Below are 18,425 nucleotides of genomic sequence, written 5' to 3'. Positions count from 1 at the left end.
CCTCCACCTGGGGAGACCCGTTCACGCCGCCTCCCCCCCCCCCCCCCCCCCGGGCGCCCCACGCCGTTTTTCGGAGCAGCATTGTAGGATGCCAAAACCAGTGCGACAACTTACTGGACATCACCTGGGTGCCATCCACATCTCAGCGCGATCTGCTGCCTTGGGACTATTCGCACAACAGACCGCTACTGACGAGGCCTCCCCGCGCACCCCCCGGGACGCCCCACGCCGTTTTTTGGAGCTGCATTGTAGGATACCAAAAACCAGTGCGGCACCCAGGTAACATCACCTGGGTGCCCTCCAGAACTCAGCACGTTGTGCTGCCTTGGGACTATTCGCACAAAACACAGCTACTGACCATTGTTGCTTCTTTTTTCAAAAAAATGTTTAAATGTATTTACTGTTTTTGTTGCGTTCTATATATTTAAAAGTTATTAAAGTGTTATAATCCTACTTTGTTGGAGTACTATATATTTATAATGTGACACATAATTGTAAAAACTTTGATGTACAAAGAGGCATCCCTGGAATCTTCCGCTTCAGGCTCGGTCCCACACACCCTCACAGTGAGAATCCCCTCCCCAAGCACAATACAGGATGGTTATCAGATAGTAGGAACGCGTGTGGTGTGACAGATCTACTGTAACTCCTTTGAAGAGGGGTGATTCTCTACAGCTGGGGCCATAAACTACATCTGCAGGGCTAGGTGATAGCCTGGGACCGGCCTGAACAATCGGACACAGAGGAAGAAGAGTGTCAGAGGGTGCGGTAGTGAATAGGGTGAAAGGGTGGTGTCGGGCGGGCACAGGGTGTGATTCTCAGGGAAGAGCAGCGCACATGGGAGGAGGTTTCTGGCCCATGCATGAGAGAGAGAGCGGGGGTGACCAGTGCGTGGAGGAGATGCTTGTGAGGGTGAGGAGCCATGCTGAGGATCGGCGGCGTGCAGAGAGTGGGTCTGGTCAAGGCATCTAAAATGGCTGCCGTGCTCAACAAAAGTGTGGCATTGCAAAAAAGACAAGATGGCGCAGACAATGTTTATCAATAAGGATTAATTTATAACAATTATTTAAAACAAAATATTTACTCGCAGTGACAAAATGGCGGTCAACACTTCCTGATTTCCATCGAATCAAACGTTAACAGACGTCACGCAACAAAAAAAAAGCTCACGCACAGCCGCTGGAAGACATGTATCAACATATATGAGCCTCCTCAGCCACCCTCAGAAAACAAAAGGGGTCAGGATACGTCTCCCGTACCCCCTTATACCTAGTAATTTAATGAAATCGAAACACAAAATGGCGAATTCACGTTTCGCTACCAGTTTGCGAACCGAGAAGCGCTTCTACCTCGAAAAATCAATTTTTTATTATTTGCCCCACGGGACCCTTTAATAACCCCAACATCATTCCTAGGGGGTCAAGAGAGGTCTACCTAGCCCCCTTTCATTAAATTCCCCCTTCGTTTTTCTCCTCCTCTTGTCTCTCGATCCTACCAACAGACAAGATGGCGGCCGCACCGGACTGTTTAGAATGTTGACAGACACCGGAGAGCCAATCAGCTTCGCTACGCAAAGCTCCGTTACGTGAAAAGTACGCGATCTGGGATGCTGTCACAGATATACCTGTTTTTTAAACGTTAATTTCTCAAAATCCACTGGAGCACATATATTGAGACCCAGCAAAGGCACATCGGGCTAACAGTCCCTATAATTTTGCCAAGTTTCGTGCAAATCCATTCAGCCGTTAATTTGCGAACCGAGAAGCGCTTCTACCGTGAAAAATCACATTTTTTTTATTTTCCCCACTGGACCCTTTAATAACCCCAACATCATTCCTAGGGGGTCAAGAGGGGTCTACCTTGCCCCCTTTCATTAAATTCCCCCTTCGTTTTTCACCTCTTCTTGTCTCTCGATCCCACCGAGAGACAAGATGGCGGCCACTCCGGACTGTTTAGAATGTTGACAGACACCGGAGAGCCAATCAGCATCGCTTCGCAAAGCTCCGTGACGTGAAAAGTACGCGATCTGGAGCGCTATCTGGGACGCTGTCACAGATATATACATTTTTTAAAACGTTAATTTCTCAAAATCCACTGGAGCACATATATTGAGACCCAGCAAAGGCACATCGGGCTAACAGTCCCTACAATTTTGCCAAGTTTCGTGCAAATCCATTCAGCCGTTCGAGCTAAAAGTGAGGCCAAACGCCCTATGGAAATTAACATGGGAAAAACGCGTTTTGGGACCCCCCTTTTTTCTCGGCCCCCCCTTGACGAACCCCCCCATATTTTCAGGGGCTGCTCAGAAACAAAATGTGCCATTTTCCTGAAAATTTCAGCCGATTCCGTCCACAAACGCCTAAGTTATTAGACATAGAATTTTCAAAAGTTCCATAGAGAAAAAATCCTAACTATATATACCTACTGGCGATAGCCATAAGGTAATATATATATATATATATATATATATATATATATATATATATATATATATATATATATATATATATATATATATATATATATATTTTTTTTTTTTTTTTTTTTTTTTTTTTTTTTTTTTTTTCCCCACATTTTACCACCTTCCGAAGGTGCATAAAGACATCAAGCACCCCCCAGGAAGACCAATCGTCTCCTCTATTGGCAGTCTTTTGGAAGCAACCTCCAGATTCATTGATAACTACCTCTCTCCATTTGTCAAGGATCTTCCGTCCTTCGTCAGGGACACACAAGATTTCCTGAGGATTATTGATGGAATACACTGGGACACTGAGATGCTATTCATTACTTTGGACGTTGCAAACTTGTACACGTCAATTGGACATCAAGATGGACTCCAAGCTATCGAATGGTTTCTTAAAAAGAAGAACATGCAATTTCATCAACATAATCGCATGTTACTGAGAATGACTGAATTCTGTCTCTTTAACAATATCTTCTTGTTTGCAGGTACATTATACCGCCAAATCAGGGGGACCGCCATGGGCACGTGCTTCGCCCCCAGCTACGCGAACCTCTTCGTGGGCTGGTGGGAGAAGCACGTGGCCTGGGGTGGGACCAACGAGTACTGTCTTGACCATATCATGGTCTGGACAAGGTACATAGACGACCTGTTTGTGGTGTGGCGGGGCGACAGACCCTCGGCTGAGAGGTTTGTGGCAACGCTTAACAACAACAGCCTAAACCTGAGGTTTACCAGTGAAATAAGTGAGAGGTCAGTCCACTACCTAGACTTAGAGGTATTTGCGGCAGGGGGTAGTATACAAACTAAACTCTACCGCAAACCTACAGCAGGGAATGCTGTACTCCACGCTGCCAGTCACCACCCTCAATCTATGGTGAAAAACATCCCATATGGCGAACTATTGCGCATCAAACGGAATTGCTCTGAAACAAGCGATTTCCTAGATGCACAAGAGGCAGCGATATCTAGGTTCCAAGAACGGGGCTACTCCAAATCAGCTTTAGTAGCAGCCTCAAAGAAAGTGGAACAGATAGATAGAAAAGACCTCCTGGTGACCAAGAACAAACAGGCAGAGACAGAATCCTCAACGAGAATGATAACAACTTATAACATGAGATCGAAAGAACTGGTCCAAATCTTTAATAACAACTGGCATATTCTGGCTACAGACAACATCCTGAAGAACAGAATATCGCCTAGACCATTGATCACATATAGACGTTGTCAGTCACTCGGTGACCATTTGACCAGGAGTCACTACACTGAGCCCCCTGCAGCTCCAAGATCCAAACCCATACAAGGTTTTTATCCTTGCATGCATTGCAAAGCGTGCAAGTATAGCCAAAAGAAGATCAAGTATGAGGGCAGACCGAAAGACCCACGACCAACCAGGAATATCACGAAATTCCTGAATTGCAACTCGGAATTCGTTGTATATATACTGGTTTGTCCGTGCTCCAAGAGATACGTTGGTAGTACCATCAATCCAGCGAAGAAACGTATCTTGGAGCACATGCGTGCCATCACAAACAGGGATAAGAACTATCCGGTGGCACGCCATTTCGAGACCCACCATAACAGCAACAGAGATCTCTTGTCATTCTATTTAATAGACCAACTAGGGAGACAGGAGAGAGGTGGTGACAAGATCAGAACCCTCAGGGCTATGGAATCTAAATACATCATAGACCTCCAAACGATGAAACCGACAGGTCTTAATAACGATGAGGAACTTTGGGTTCACTTGGATTGATCAGACGGGGAATCTTTGTTTCAAGTAATTCATGCAACTTCTGTAGAATATATATGTTAACATCTTTTGCCTCCACAACCCCTGCATAAAGTTTATATGTCACCAATATACTTCTATCAGGGAGTCATTTGCCCATACAGGGCTAGATGTATAAAAACAGAAAACAAATAGGCCCATTCAGGGCATTAGAACAACTTTAGGACTCACTCACCTGTATTACACAACATGTAAGAGAAAGACCACATGTACAGGATGCACTTGGATATATGATTGTGCAAAAGAAGGTTAAATCACAACTATATTTCCCTTCAATGAATTAAGTGTCTGCCCCCAATTTATCATCTCGCGGGGGACACGTTATGATATTTATTGTCAAATTTAAAAGTACCACCATACATATACATTTATAATGATTTGATGTGTTACTGTACATATTATGATTTCAATGGTCGGAAATGTTTTTTCTCTTTAATTTGTTTGTGAGCCTAAGAATGTTTAAATTTATTACGAGGGAAGCTGTTTGCCCTCTTGTTTTTTTTAATGCACGAGCACTTTATTGATCGCCATTTCTCCCAAGTTGCATGGAAAAGCAGTAAGCATTTGCACCTTACAATATGTCTGCCGCTATTTTTTCGAGTAATGTTGGGCTTAGTCCTCTTTCTATTGTGGTTAGAGTTGGAGTTTAAATGGCGATTTTTTATCATTCACAATTGACACTGAGGAAGCCGTTTCACGGCGAAACGCGTTTGTCTTTTGGTTGGGGTGACGGGGGTCTGTCAATAAACTAAAAAGAAACATCGAGCTCTGAGTGCCGTCTGCTTTCTGAAGTACGAGCGAGCGTGCAGCGATATATATATATATATATATATATATATATATATTTCTGGATTCTCCTTGCCCCCCACTCGTCGGCAGAAGTCATAGCACAGCAGCAGTAAGTTTTTCAAACTTCTTTATTATTCACACACCATGTGCAGGATGTAGATCATCAAAAAACGGACGGCCTACGCATTTCAGCTACTCTAGCCTTCCACTGGACCATTATATATTTAAAGTTTTGCAGACCGCACAATTGTTGGTTTGATCATTACTTTTTCTCATGTAATATCTATGATCTGAGTTAACCCTGTATTTTGAGAAGGTGTTTCTCCTTTTATTAATGTTATTGTTTTTTATGATTGTATTTTGTTTGTACTTCTATACTTTTTTATTAAAAACTGAATTGATACTGGCTTACCCTTTAGTATATTCTGATAATTGGAAGTGACACACTGGTAGGCGGGAGTGCATAGCGGACCCTTAGTAGAGGTTTTTGCCACCTCCCTTTACCCTTGATTTCAATCAAAAAATGTAACATCGTTATTTGGATGTCACAGACAGTGTTATGATAAGATATGATAGTGTTTTTATGGACTGTTCTCATAATGTACTGTAAAAGACCATGTTAAATAATATTTGTACTGTAATACTTTTCTTTTTTTGTGGTCTATTTATTTAGATTGATTAAAGTTACTCAATATAAACATAATTCTAAAATTGACCTCCGATTACTATAAAAATGACACAGCTGTGTGCTTCTACTGCCATCCTTTTACATATTTCAAATTCACAAAACATACCCCTATTCACCCTTGTGATCCTGGTGGATCCCTCCCTAGGTCAGTGTTTAGTAATATTAGGCTCAGGTCTATATAAGCTCCAGTGGTCTTGTAATTGTGTTCAGACTCTCTCACAGTTACCTATGAGTCTCTCATTCGGTGTTGGGTCAGTGTTCTCAACAGAGCCAAGTTTCTTCTCGACTTGTCTGCTCCTCCCTTCTGGCCTGAGTATAAGTTGTCAGTTCTACTCAGTCTACTCATCAGTCATGCATGCAGTGATGCGACTGTTCTGAACTGTTGATCGCTGCTTGATAAGTACTGGCTTGCTCATGGTTTGTCTGGAATGTGCATGTTGCAGCCCCACTCATGCTGTTTTGGTCTGGATTGCTGCACCAATATAATGTCCTGCCTCAAGCAAAGGTTAAGGCATTACGCAGCCCTCATTAGTGGACTAGGACCATGACTCAGGTCATGCCACAATCTCAAGTTGGGAAGTGACTCAGATCACACCATAGCTCCACAATCAGCTTCAAGAATCAGGTACAACAGCTTAGCTCATGATACGGCTTCACACTTCAGGCACAGCAGCTTAGGTCAATCCACAGCTTCACAATTCCTGAGTGGAACTTCAAGGGAGGGTCTGGGGACCACCAGGGCAAACAGACCACTCTCTTCCAATTCTGGAGACTCCCACACTAAGGCCCCTCTGCACCTTGCTACTCCTGGATAGTCACTTCTCTTGCAGAGTTGACAGGCTCCTTACCTTGCTCAATTGGTAGGTTGGCTTCTAGGCACTTCAGGACAGAGGTCAACAGCTCCTCAGCAACAGGTAGCCTGCAGTGATATCCTTTCACCTCTGAGAAGCTAGCTGTCAGGCAGATACCAGTTCTGGTTGAATAGCAGTCCTCTGATACTCTTTGAAGCACTCCCTTCCTTGGTCAGACAGAACTGGAACAACAAGTGGATCAGTGGGACCGACTTGTATACAGTCAAGCAGACATGAGATGTGAATTCACAGTTTGCACTCTCAGAACCATTTTGTTGTGGTTCTTCTTTAAGGTGTCCTCTACCGGCAGCTCTCAAGATACAGCCTTTGTGTAGAGTAGTGCTCCGCACAGCAGGGTTGTCTCCAGGCTGGAGCATCCACAACAGATTATTTAAGAGGTGTGTACTTTATTTGCCTGGATGTCATCAGTCACACTGAAAGAGTGGTCCCCTGGATCTTTAACAATAGAGTGTCCAGTCCAGCCTTCACCCATATCATCTACTAAATGGTAGTACAACATGAAGAGTAATCAGCATCTCGGTTCTCAGCAACAGGATATTTGCATTTCTAAAGGGGTGCTGTGTCCTCTTTCCCCAATACAGTTGCCTCCACCGCTCCATGTGCTAAACACATCACAGGGAAAGAATTAAACTGTCTGCACAATGAGGGCACACTTAGGGACCTATTACGACCTTTCTGTAGAGCGATGGCGTGGTGGTGCAAACCACTGTGCCAACGCTCTGCCGAAGTTGACCCGCACACCCACCAGATTACAACTAACAAGTGGCCTGGCAGGCAGGCGGCATGGCAATCTAAAGGTGGTGCCTCTTTTAAAGGTAGCAGTGGCCTTACAAAAGGCACCGCAATGGGACCACACTGCAAGGTTCCTATATGGTATGGACTCAAAAGTCCATTCAGGGCAGGAACCTATGTGCATGCACACAGGGGGTCACATTTTATGCCCCCAAGTGTGAATTCACATACGCTTGAGGCACGGGCCCTGTTTCCTCTCCGCCAGGGGTTTCATGGCAGTGGAACCACCGATTATTACCCTGGCAGAGAGGAAACTTGAATATGCTGTCCCGCGAAGCATATTGCAACCTCTGACTGCCACTCTAACTCCAGGGAATGGTGTTTCCCTGGCAGAGCCAGTAGTCGCAGGGTGGTCTGACTACCCAGGCCATATTCGGGGGTCGGACCGCCAGTGCTGCAGTGGCTGGATCTGCCACTGCTGTGCCACCACAAGTCTGGTGGTCCTCAGACCATCATACTCACAAAAGGGCCCTAAATGTTCCCCTCCAGGTCAAAGAGGACCTTACTCACCTCAAGGAAGAGACTTATGCTTTTGCACACACAATAGATTAGGGTGAGGTTAAGGCCAAAAGTAAAAACCACAGGACCACATACTTGCATACAGGTACTCTTGTTTGGTTTTTGGAGAACAAAGATGTACTCTAAGCAGAGATATAAGAGAGAGTAGGGAACAATGGGGTTCGCTCGTCTCCCCAAAATGTACTGATTAAGCACTATGAACAAGCTAGAGGTCATCTGGGAGACAATTTATCATTTTTCATAGAAGTTGTCTACCTTGCAGAAAACTATTAGGACTTTAAAAGAACTCTCACCCACCAACCTAGTTGGTAGTATGCTTCATTATTAGTTTCCCACCTAGCATGCCAAGTGCCTTCTAGTGTGCTTCGACCCCTGATTATGCCTGATTACAGCTCTGCTTTAATCAAGCGTCGCAGCACACCTAGGAAGCACTCAGCCCCCTAGGTGGCAACCTAATGATGAAGCATGCCACCAAATAGGTTGTTCTTAGTGTTTATTAAACAAAGAGGTACACCATGCAAGGGATATTTGTGTCCAAATATCCTTCATTCAATTGGGTGCAAAACGTATTTGTGTGCAAACTCCTGTTTGCACCCACAATAGGATTAGTATGCTGTGTGGAAATCTGGCACACATTGTGTGGTAAAACTGTGTACATTCTGAGTGTGTGCACTTCACAATGGAGAAAAGAAAGCAATATAAGCATGTTATCTTCCGGTACAAGGATAGTGTTTGAAATGGGGTCCCTAGTTGGCAGATGTATGCACCCTGTGTAGGAAACTGGCTCTGTATATACTATACAAAAGTAAGGTATAGTGTACACAGACTCCAGTGGATCCCCAAAGTAAGGCAGAGGTTAAAGTAGACAGCCCCTTACTCTCTATTTGCGGTAGTGTGGGTGAACAGTAAGGTCTTATCAGAGGTTAGTGCTAAGCACAGGCAAGAAATGATTTCACACACTTAAGGATTGAACCCCAAGCAATTGGTTTGTATAAAAATAATATTTAGTTATATATATATTTTCTAGAACCAAGCCAGGCCTGGTACGGGTAAGTATAAGAATAACTTGCAAGCATATGCAGTTTAAATATAGGTTGAATGCATTGAATTAGCTACAGTAGAATTACGTTGTATTTGCAGATAGTCAGAATTACTTTGCAATTACTTTTCTTACACAGCCAGATATCTCTAGATACAGGGCTGGTGCATTTCCTGATGGAAAGAAAAAAGATACAATGCGTTTTGCAAACTTAATACAGGCTTACAGTACTACACACGAGCCACATTTAGTCCTTAGAATGCAGCACTGAGTTTTATTTGTCCGTGGGCAACATTTTGTCAAATGGGCCCTTGATTTATACCGTCAGCGGCACAGAGGTAGCCTGGATGCAGAGTGCAGGGACCACACGTTAGCCAATGGGCTGAGCACAGTTGTGGGCTTGGCGACTGCTGCGAGCAGACCACCAGATTAGGGAACAGAAGCTCCAGGGGTTGAGGTCAGCACTGTAGGGCCCAATGGCCAACACTTTAACTACACCACCAGCGGCACGGGGCGGCCGGGTGTAGGATGCAGACTTGGCTGATGCAGCAGATTCGGTCTCAGTTCCCTCGAACTTGGTCAGCTGCTGTTGAGGCGTGTGGGGTCTTTGGGAGTTGTTGTCCTGTGACTGCAAGCGTTCGGTGACGGAGTAGGTCGAATGGTCATGGTTGCTCTTTCTGGACATCTTCAGTTACAGAATTGGTTAGGGTGTCGGTTGCGGTTAAGGGGAACTTCTAGTTGTTGGTTGCAGGTTAGATTTAGGAGCCTTTTGAGGTTCAGGAGTCACTGAGATCCAGGCTAGGATTTCTGGGGGGACCTCCTTAGGGAGTTGGTTCACTCAGGCTCGGGCGCCGAGAGTGGAGTGATGGAGACTCACGGAGTTGGCCAGAGTCAGAGTTGGTTACTTTTGAGCAAGTCCGGTGCTCACAGAAGACAAAGTCCTTTTTAGTTACAAAGGCAGGGAAGGTTCTCTGGGTTTTCGAGGACTGCTGGCTGCAGGTCACACCAAGGTTCTGTTGGAATAGTCAGAGGTCGGGGCAGGCCAGAAGGACTGGGGCCAAGTCAGTTGGTGTCCTCCTCTTCTTCTCTCCACACAGTTGTTTTGTCTTTCTTCTTACCTCTTCCTTTTGGCTCTGGTCTGAAGAGGCAAGGTTCAGGGTTGCCCCTAAATACTAAATTTAGGGGTGTTACAGCAAGGTACAGGTTGGGACAAATAGGTCCCTTCCATGGGGTGGGTAAACCCCCTATTATGCGACCCTCCAATGGGAGGGGGCATAAGACTCACTCTGGTTGGCTGAGTCCCCCATCTGCAAGATGGCATGGACTGAGAGTTGTGCTTCACCTCGCCTCCCTTGCCTGAGCGGTGGGGTTGGCAAAGGTCGGTACACCTCTCTTCATAACTTGATTTTCCTGCCGATTCTCCCACCCAAAGTGGGGGTCAGAACAGGTGGGGGACAGTTGCTGGGAGCAGCAAATGGCTGGGGTAGCTCACAAAGGCGGCAGGCCTTTGAAGCTTTCCCTTCGTGGGCCCTGCCCATTCTGGGGGTTGAGGCTTGGCACCTTGTCCCAGGATGTGCTTTATATCAGGATATCAAGAGCAGCAGGCTCTCGACCCAGTAGTCCAGAAACATGTCTGGTGATGGCAGCTGGTGAGCAGCCACTAAGCTAGGACACTAGAGTTAGATAATTTGTCAAGGGGCATCTCTAAGATGCCCTTTGAGTGCATTGTTCTTTAAATCCCACACTGGCATCACTGTGGGTTTAACGTGCTGAGACTTTTGATGCCAAACTTCTCGGTTTTCAGTAAAGCCATTATGATGCTGTGGAGTTTATAGATACAAACTCCCATAACATATACTCTGAATGGCATTACTGCACTTACAATTTCTAGGAATTGACTTAGACACTGTAGGTATACAGGGCACATGCACCTGTATCCTCACCACTGGTACAGGGCACCCATCTAGAGGGGTGGCTTATGTATGCCAGTGCAGTGGGTTGTAGACATGGCACCCAGGGATGGGTGCCATGTCGACTCTTAACTTTGTTCTGCACCAAAACAGCAGCCTGCAAAGGAAGTGTGTGTGTTTAAAGGTACATTGCCTCTAAGGAGGGCACAATAAGTGCGGCAGCCTTTAGAGGCCTTACCTGGTCTCAGTGCCCTTAGTACCTAGGGCATCTTTTACTAGTGGCTTAAATGTGGCTAGAGAGTTGCAATTGGGTTTTGCAACATTACAATTTTAGGGATAAAAACATAGGTATTGGGTACCTGGTTGGCAGAAACCCAGGGCACACTCAGTCAAAGTACATCAATAAATCAACATTATGCATAAAGTGGGGGGCAACCAAACAAAAAGAGGGCACTTTCCTACACACTGTCCAGGCATGGACCACAATCCTAGTCAGGGTAAGTGAGATACACACTTTAAATTAACCTGCTCTGGCCCTCTTTAAGCTTGGCACTGAGCAGTGAGGCTAAACTAATGTGTAAAGCATTTGTGCAGCACACTCACAGTCTAACACAATGAAAACATTACAAACAGACTCCATACCAGTTTAGAAAATAAAGAATATTTATCTGAGTAAAACAAGAGCAAACTGATAAATATCCAATCAGTAGAAGTCGAGATATAATTTTTTAAAGAATAAATGCAGAAACAGTGGTTAGAAGCCAATAGCATTAAAAGGTTTATTGAGGTCACAAGGGATTTGGGCAAATCTGAAATATCTCATGTTGACCACGAAGGAGGAAAGGTTGGCTGTGAGATTCACACAGGTCTTGCTGAAGAAGTACCTTGGGTGGAGCAAATTGTTGACGTCAAGAGCATGATGCATCCATTCAATTTCACACAGTTGGTGACTGCGTCACTGTTAAGCTCTGTAGAGATGCAGGCAATGTGTCATTATCAAGATGCACAGAGCGCAATCTGTGGATTGTCTGTCACTGACCAGCCTCTGCATCAGCCTGAAAAGGTGATACATTGATTTCGATTGCGCAAAGGTCACACACAATGCATCAATTTTGTGGCAAAACAACAGCAAAAACCACTTCTGAGTCCCAAGACAAAAGGGGCACCTCCAGTAAGGGTAGGAGTCTCATATGGCAGGTTCCAGCAGCACCAGCAGGATTGCAGGAAACCTTTTGTGTCCATGAGACTTCAAAAAACAGGAAAGTAGTCAGCAAACCCTTGGAGTCCCTCTGGGTTCAAGTGAGATCTGTCCAGTCCTTGTCCTCAGCAGGACTGAGATTACCAGGCAGCAGGGCAGCTCAGTAAAGCAAAGGGGCAGTTCTTCAGAACAGTCAGTCAAGGCACAGTGGCAATCCTTAAAGCAAGCAGACCTTACTCCAGCAGAGGTCTTCCCAGGCCCAGTAGTGTACTGATTTAGTAGGATCAGAGACTCAGAGTACTTATACCCAAATGTGCCTTTGAAGTGGGTGGGGACTTCAAAGCAGCTCCTTGAAGTGCAGGCTATCTGTTGGGGGTAATCATCCCTTACTGTGGGGAAAGGTCATAGTCTATTCCAATATATGTGTGAGTTCCCTCTCCCCCTTCCTGCTCAGGAAGGCTATCAGAATGCATATGAATGCAGATGAATCCTCTGTCACACCCACCATTCCTGTGTTTGTGGCTGTCTAAAGAGAATGTACAACGTGTAGGTGTCACCCAGCCCACACGTGTATTTGAGACCGGTTGCAAGCACACACAACAGTAAGAGCAGAGAAATGCTCACTTTCTAAAAGTGGCATTTCTAAAATAGTAATGTCAAATCCGGCTTTACCAATTAAGAGGATCTATCCCGAACATTCAAATGATATCAAACATGATGCTGCTACTCTTTTTAATCTTATGTTATGTTATGTTAAACAATTTATAGAGCGCTTGTATACCCTGGGGTGTCTTAGTGCTAGCAAACAGCTTGAGCACACTGTTATTAAAAAGGCCATGTTTTCAAATACTTTCTGAAGTCAAGCAAGGAGTGGGCAGCCCTGGTATGAGGTGAAAGCAGATTCCAAGTATTGGTAGCCCCAATAAAAAAATTGTTTCTCCTTCATTTCACCCTTTTGAATCTAGTGACCACAGCTTTCTTTGCCCCAGTGATCAACGATTTCTGCTGGCTTTGTACAATTTGAAAGCTTGTCTCAGGAATTAAGGGTCAATATCATGCAAGTCCTCATTGAGCCGAACATATAGGTAGTGTTGGATTACGGCACAGAGCAAAGCTGGCACAGATATTGGTTCCTTTCTGGGGTGGATTGTCCCTGCAGCGTACAACTTGGGAGTGTTTGGAATAGATATTCAGCGTATCCATATATAAAAGAGGAGGAGGAAGGCAAAAAGGTTGAGGTTATCCTTCAGAGAGGGCCATTTTCCAGCAGATAGTTCCTCAGAATGGTCCTTCATTGCACACAACGTAATTATAGAACCCTAAAGTATTCACATTCACTTGGTGTATCATTTTTCTCAGGATTAAGGTCAACCTAGGATGATAGCCTGTATTGTAGAATCTATGTTATGTACCAGGCATGCTTCTGTCCTTAGAGTTGTGTTGTATATTTAATGATCAGTGCTTATCTTATTAGCCCAACAAAATATAGCACATGAGTACCCTTGATGGGAGATAAATACAGTGTTCTTGATGATTTTAACTTTGGTTAGCTTGCCTGCATTTAAATGAAAATAACATTTTCTTTGGTGTTTTTCAGGCCACAGAAAAATATGGAAAGGACAGAACCATGACCAATCTTTTGAACGAAATGGCTTTTTATGTTCTTCCTGTACTGAACATTGATGGCTATGTATACACATGGATTGGGGTAATGTATACATTTCTACTTAAAACATTCACACATTGTTATATTTCATTTCACCTCTAAGCATGTTTTGAATTCTATTACAACAACTTTTCTGACGTTGTTGTTGAAAATGGTTGGTACAGCCACTAGGATGGTTATAAAATTATTGAACGTAGAGTCTCCTATTAAGTATTTTAGCTGACACTAATTATATTCAGTTTTGATACCCTGTCGAGAGACGTCAATACGTTTATGGTTAGTAAATTCTATAAAAGTAGGAATTTACAAATTACACCCAAGCCCATCTTAAGTGCCAACCAAAATAGAAATTGTTAAACACCTTATGTGCATCCATTCACATTTCTTTGGCATGCCAAATGATACCATTTTTTGATATTTTGCAATTCCTAGAAATGCGTTTTCTAGCATCTACAAAATCAAATCTAACTCACTGCAGCAACGGATTACTAAGCCAAAATATTGCTCTTTGCATGTAAAATATTTTTTTAAGGAACCTTGGGGCATATTACCAACAACTAGCGATAATTATCGCTAGGTTGGTTTAGCAGCGATATTTTTATCGCCGAGCTGCGGCGATTTTTATCGCTTAGGAACCTTGCTATTATCAAGGTATATCTCCTAAGCGATAAAAATCTGCCGATTTGCATGAATATCGCTGAAAAGTCTGCGATATTCATGCATTACCGAGCTAATGCTCTTAGCCATGTTATCCACCTACCATTGGATAACATGGCTAAGAACTGCTCTGGGGCAGGTGTTAGATTTTGGAGATATTCGCGCTTAGCGTGAATATCTCCTAAAGTTGGTAATAGGAGATAGCGATGTTAGCGACTGTTTCCAGTCGCTAACATCTTGGCACGCCCACTTTGCACTGACATGCAAAGCGGGGCCCAAGATGGTCGCTATCTCCTACTAGCTGTCGCTAACGGGTGTTATTTTATTTTATCTCCGCTTTCTTGGCTTTTAAAGCCATAAAAGCGGAGATAAACCCCCTTGATAATATGCCCACTTGATTTTATTTATTTGTTATAGCTAAAAAGCAAAAACGTGCCCAATTGCAGGTGCAGCAGTTGTTTCTTCAGGGGCCATTGTCTCACTGTGGCTCTTCTGGTCTATATCACTCCAAGACTATCACGTGATTCCCTGTATTGCTGACCTTGCTCTTGGCAAAGACGTCCCCTATTTTGTTGATGGTTTGGCACACCTTGCTCTAAGAGGACTGACCAATATAGGGGCGTTCATAGCAGTGGTAGTGACTGCAGTCTTGATGATAACAGTGGTGATGGGTGCTGTGGTGGCAGCAGTCAGGCAGCGGTGGTGGTGGTGGTCCAATCGGTTAAATATCGGCCCCCCAGGGCCCTCATAATCTTTCCAATACTGAACGTTTACAGTTTCTGGTGCGGCTCGCTTTTGCAATGACCATCAACAAAGCACAAGGACAATCGCTTCAAGTGTGTGGACTAGATTTGGAGAATCCGTGCTTCTCACATGGACAACTGTATGTGGCCAGCTCACGCGTCGGAAAACCTTCTGATTTATTTGTGTATGCACCAGACGGAAAAACAAAAAATACTGCGTATCCACAAGCACTCAAATAAATAAACAGAATTAAAACAACACTTTAAAATGTTTTCCATATTAAAATGAATGTTTCAATAAAAACCATTCATCCGATCGGCATGAAACTTTGGGAAGATGTTGAGTACACTCCCGCGAAAAATGTGTTAAATATCGGCTCCCCGGCCCCCCAGGACCCTCATAATCTTTCCAATAGTGAACATTTACAGTTTACGGTGCGACTCGCTTTTGCAATGACCATCAACAAAGCCCAAGGACAATCGCTGCAAGTGTGTGGACTAGATTTAGAGAATCTGTGCTTCTCACAACTGTATGTAGCCAGCTCACGCGTCGGAAAACCTTCTGATTTATTCATGTACGCACCAGATGGAAAAACAATAAATACCGTGTATCCACAAGCACTCGGATAAATAAACAGAATTAAAGCAACACTTTAAAATGTTTTCCATATTAAAATGAATAAGTTTCAATAAAAATGACACAATGTAAATTGAATGTTATCATAACCAGTTTCCTTAAATTTACTTTCTTCTGAGATCGCAGCAACGCGCGACGGGTAAGCTAGTATATCTATAAAACCATTTTCTGTACAACCATCAGAGTCAAAGAAGACACAATAATAATTGTGAACAGGTGAGTTAGTGCTGTCTCCTCCGCATATCTCTTACTGCCCAGCATGCAATCAGTTTTACTACTGTCCAGGTAACTTAGGAATCTAAACATATATGAAGCAAAGAACACAAGAAAAAAATAATCAATCACTTCCTCCACTGCTTGCCCAAGTCCCACATTTACTCACATTGGATTCATTGATCCACATCACCTCACTTAGGGCTGGATGTAGGTAATTCCCATTTACAGACTCTTAAATACCGAATTTTACTGAATCAGTATTTAAGAGTCTGTAAATGGGAAGGGGGCAGATGTAGGTAATTCCGAATTTAGGAATACCAAATCTGTAAGATTCAGTATTTACCGATTCGGTAAATACCGAATCGGTATTGCCCATTGATTCCTATGGGCCTTGAAGCCCATAGGAATCAATGGGAAATACCGATTCTGTATTTATATCGGTAAATACAGAATCCTGCAAGGGTGCAGGGGGTGTCACTTTGACACACTCTAGCACCCCAAGTACAGGCTTGTGTGACATGTGGCACACATACATGCCCTAAGGGCATGTCTGTGTGTCACATGGCACAGGTGTGCATGCACACCTGAATTCGGTATTTTACCACACAATAGGATTGTGTGGTAAAATACCGACTCTTAAGGGCCTGTGGCACTCTTAGGAGTGTCAGCTACATCTGGATTTACTGATTCGGTAAACATACCGATTCGGTATTTTATCGAATTGGTATATTTACCGAATCGGTAAAATTACCGATTCCGTAGGCCCCCTACATCTGAAAAGCCTAATACCGGTCGGAAACGGCCGAAATCGTCCGTTTCCGACCGGTATTAGGGCTCCTACATCTGGCCCTTAATGGTTATAAAGATCGCATTAATGGATTTGCTTAGCCATATTGATGACTAAATGACCGACACCTTTGTTAGCTGATCTAGGTGCATCAAATGTGATAGGACAGGTTGTGGCAATTGCTGTTATTATTGAGAAAGTCAATCTTTATGTACTCCATGATACATTTGTATAAAAGAACGACATTGCAGCACTACTGTCAAATTTACCCGACATGACCTCTCCATTATCCCAGATTCAAACATACTTGGTCAAGCAGGCTTTGTGACCTAGGCCTGAGGTTACTGATTGACAGGTCACAGGTGCAGTGGCACATAGCCGGCAGACAAACATGCAAATAGGAAACTCAGATGAATCCCACAGATGGGCACAGCAACACCACAATGGTCCAGGGAGATTGGCCCCATTAAAGCACACATGGCCGGAGGGGTGCACACGTTCCCAAAACACCATAAAGTTAGATGCCACATAAATTTAGTAACACAGCCAATCAGAACACAGCACACACAGTGGTCACACGTTTCTCATCCTGGACATCTGGATATGTTAGCCACTGGCCCTCATTGTGGCCACGCAAGTTTGAGGCCCATCTGCATTTTTTATTAGGTGGGAATATTTATGACCCCAAAACTAGACTCACATTCCTTTACCAAAAAAGACTCTTCAAATTGTTTTATGATGCTCCAAGAAATGTACGTAATGGCACTCAGATCGATTGTACTTTGAGACGATCCTCAGACTCTGACTCTGTAACTGTTCCCCCGGCCTAAAAGTTTAATTAAACCAACTGGTCCTGTTTTGTCAAAAGCCTCTTGTATTTTGGTCTTTCAAGGTAAGTTCATATTTGAGTAACATTACCATGCAAAGACATTATCCAACAAGTACATGTCAGCAAATGTACAAACATAGAGTTGATCCTATTCCAATTCATATATGTTAAACCATTCTCACTGAAAAAAGGAGATTAATGTAAGGTTAGACAATTATCTCTTTAACTCATCCTCAAATAATATACTTAGGATACGCAGCTATGTGCCCAGTTGTCCATTAAAGAATTGGATCAAGTTATTAAGAATACAAGTTAATTCGGCTCATGTTAAAAATGAGTCTTGCTGTTGATGGTGATCCTCATCTTGCAGAACCCATCCAAGTTGAAGGAAATTATCATGTCTGTCATATTCTCCCTAGGCAAGAGGATCACCTAGCTCTATTTCACTTTCACATTGTCATAACTTATTTTAGAGCTCAATTCGCAACCTTGGGAATGGCATCTGAAACTACTGTTGTAATTTTTGTGTTATGAGTTTAGAATTTTGGAAACCGAGCAGGCTGCATTGAAGGATCTCATGAATCTTGTATTGCTTCTTTTTCTAACAGTCTCTTGCAACTGCAAAATGCAGTACATTCAAAATCCATATATTAAAAAAATACAATAATTTATTCCAGTCTTACATTTTACTAATGGTCCAGAATTATCATGCTTCCCCTTCCATTCTTTTCTCCTAATTAGTCATCTCTTTATTTTCTTCACATAAGTTAATCAATGTTGGATCATTGTGTTTCAAATGTGAAGCACATTGTTCTCCAATATTCCAACCC

General features: G+C 43.5%; 1 protein-coding gene across 1 annotated transcript in view; it reads left to right on the top strand.

Annotated features, from left to right (window-relative positions):
* LOC147683731 (mast cell carboxypeptidase A-like) overlaps positions 1 to 18,425 on the top strand; it is a 262,604-nt gene that overhangs the window by 130,855 nt on the left and 113,324 nt on the right. Inside the window, exon 7 of the mRNA XM_086944112.1 lies at positions 13,658 to 13,768. Coding sequence (XP_086800238.1) covers positions 13,658 to 13,768 — 111 coding nt within the window. The remainder of the gene's footprint in view (positions 1 to 13,657; positions 13,769 to 18,425) is intronic.

This window comes from Lissotriton vulgaris, chromosome 11 (assembly GCF_964263255.1).
Source record: "Lissotriton vulgaris chromosome 11, aLisVul1.2, whole genome shotgun sequence".
NCBI lineage: Eukaryota > Metazoa > Chordata > Amphibia > Caudata > Salamandridae > Lissotriton > Lissotriton vulgaris.
This window is presented reverse-complemented; position numbering and strand designations above follow the sequence as displayed.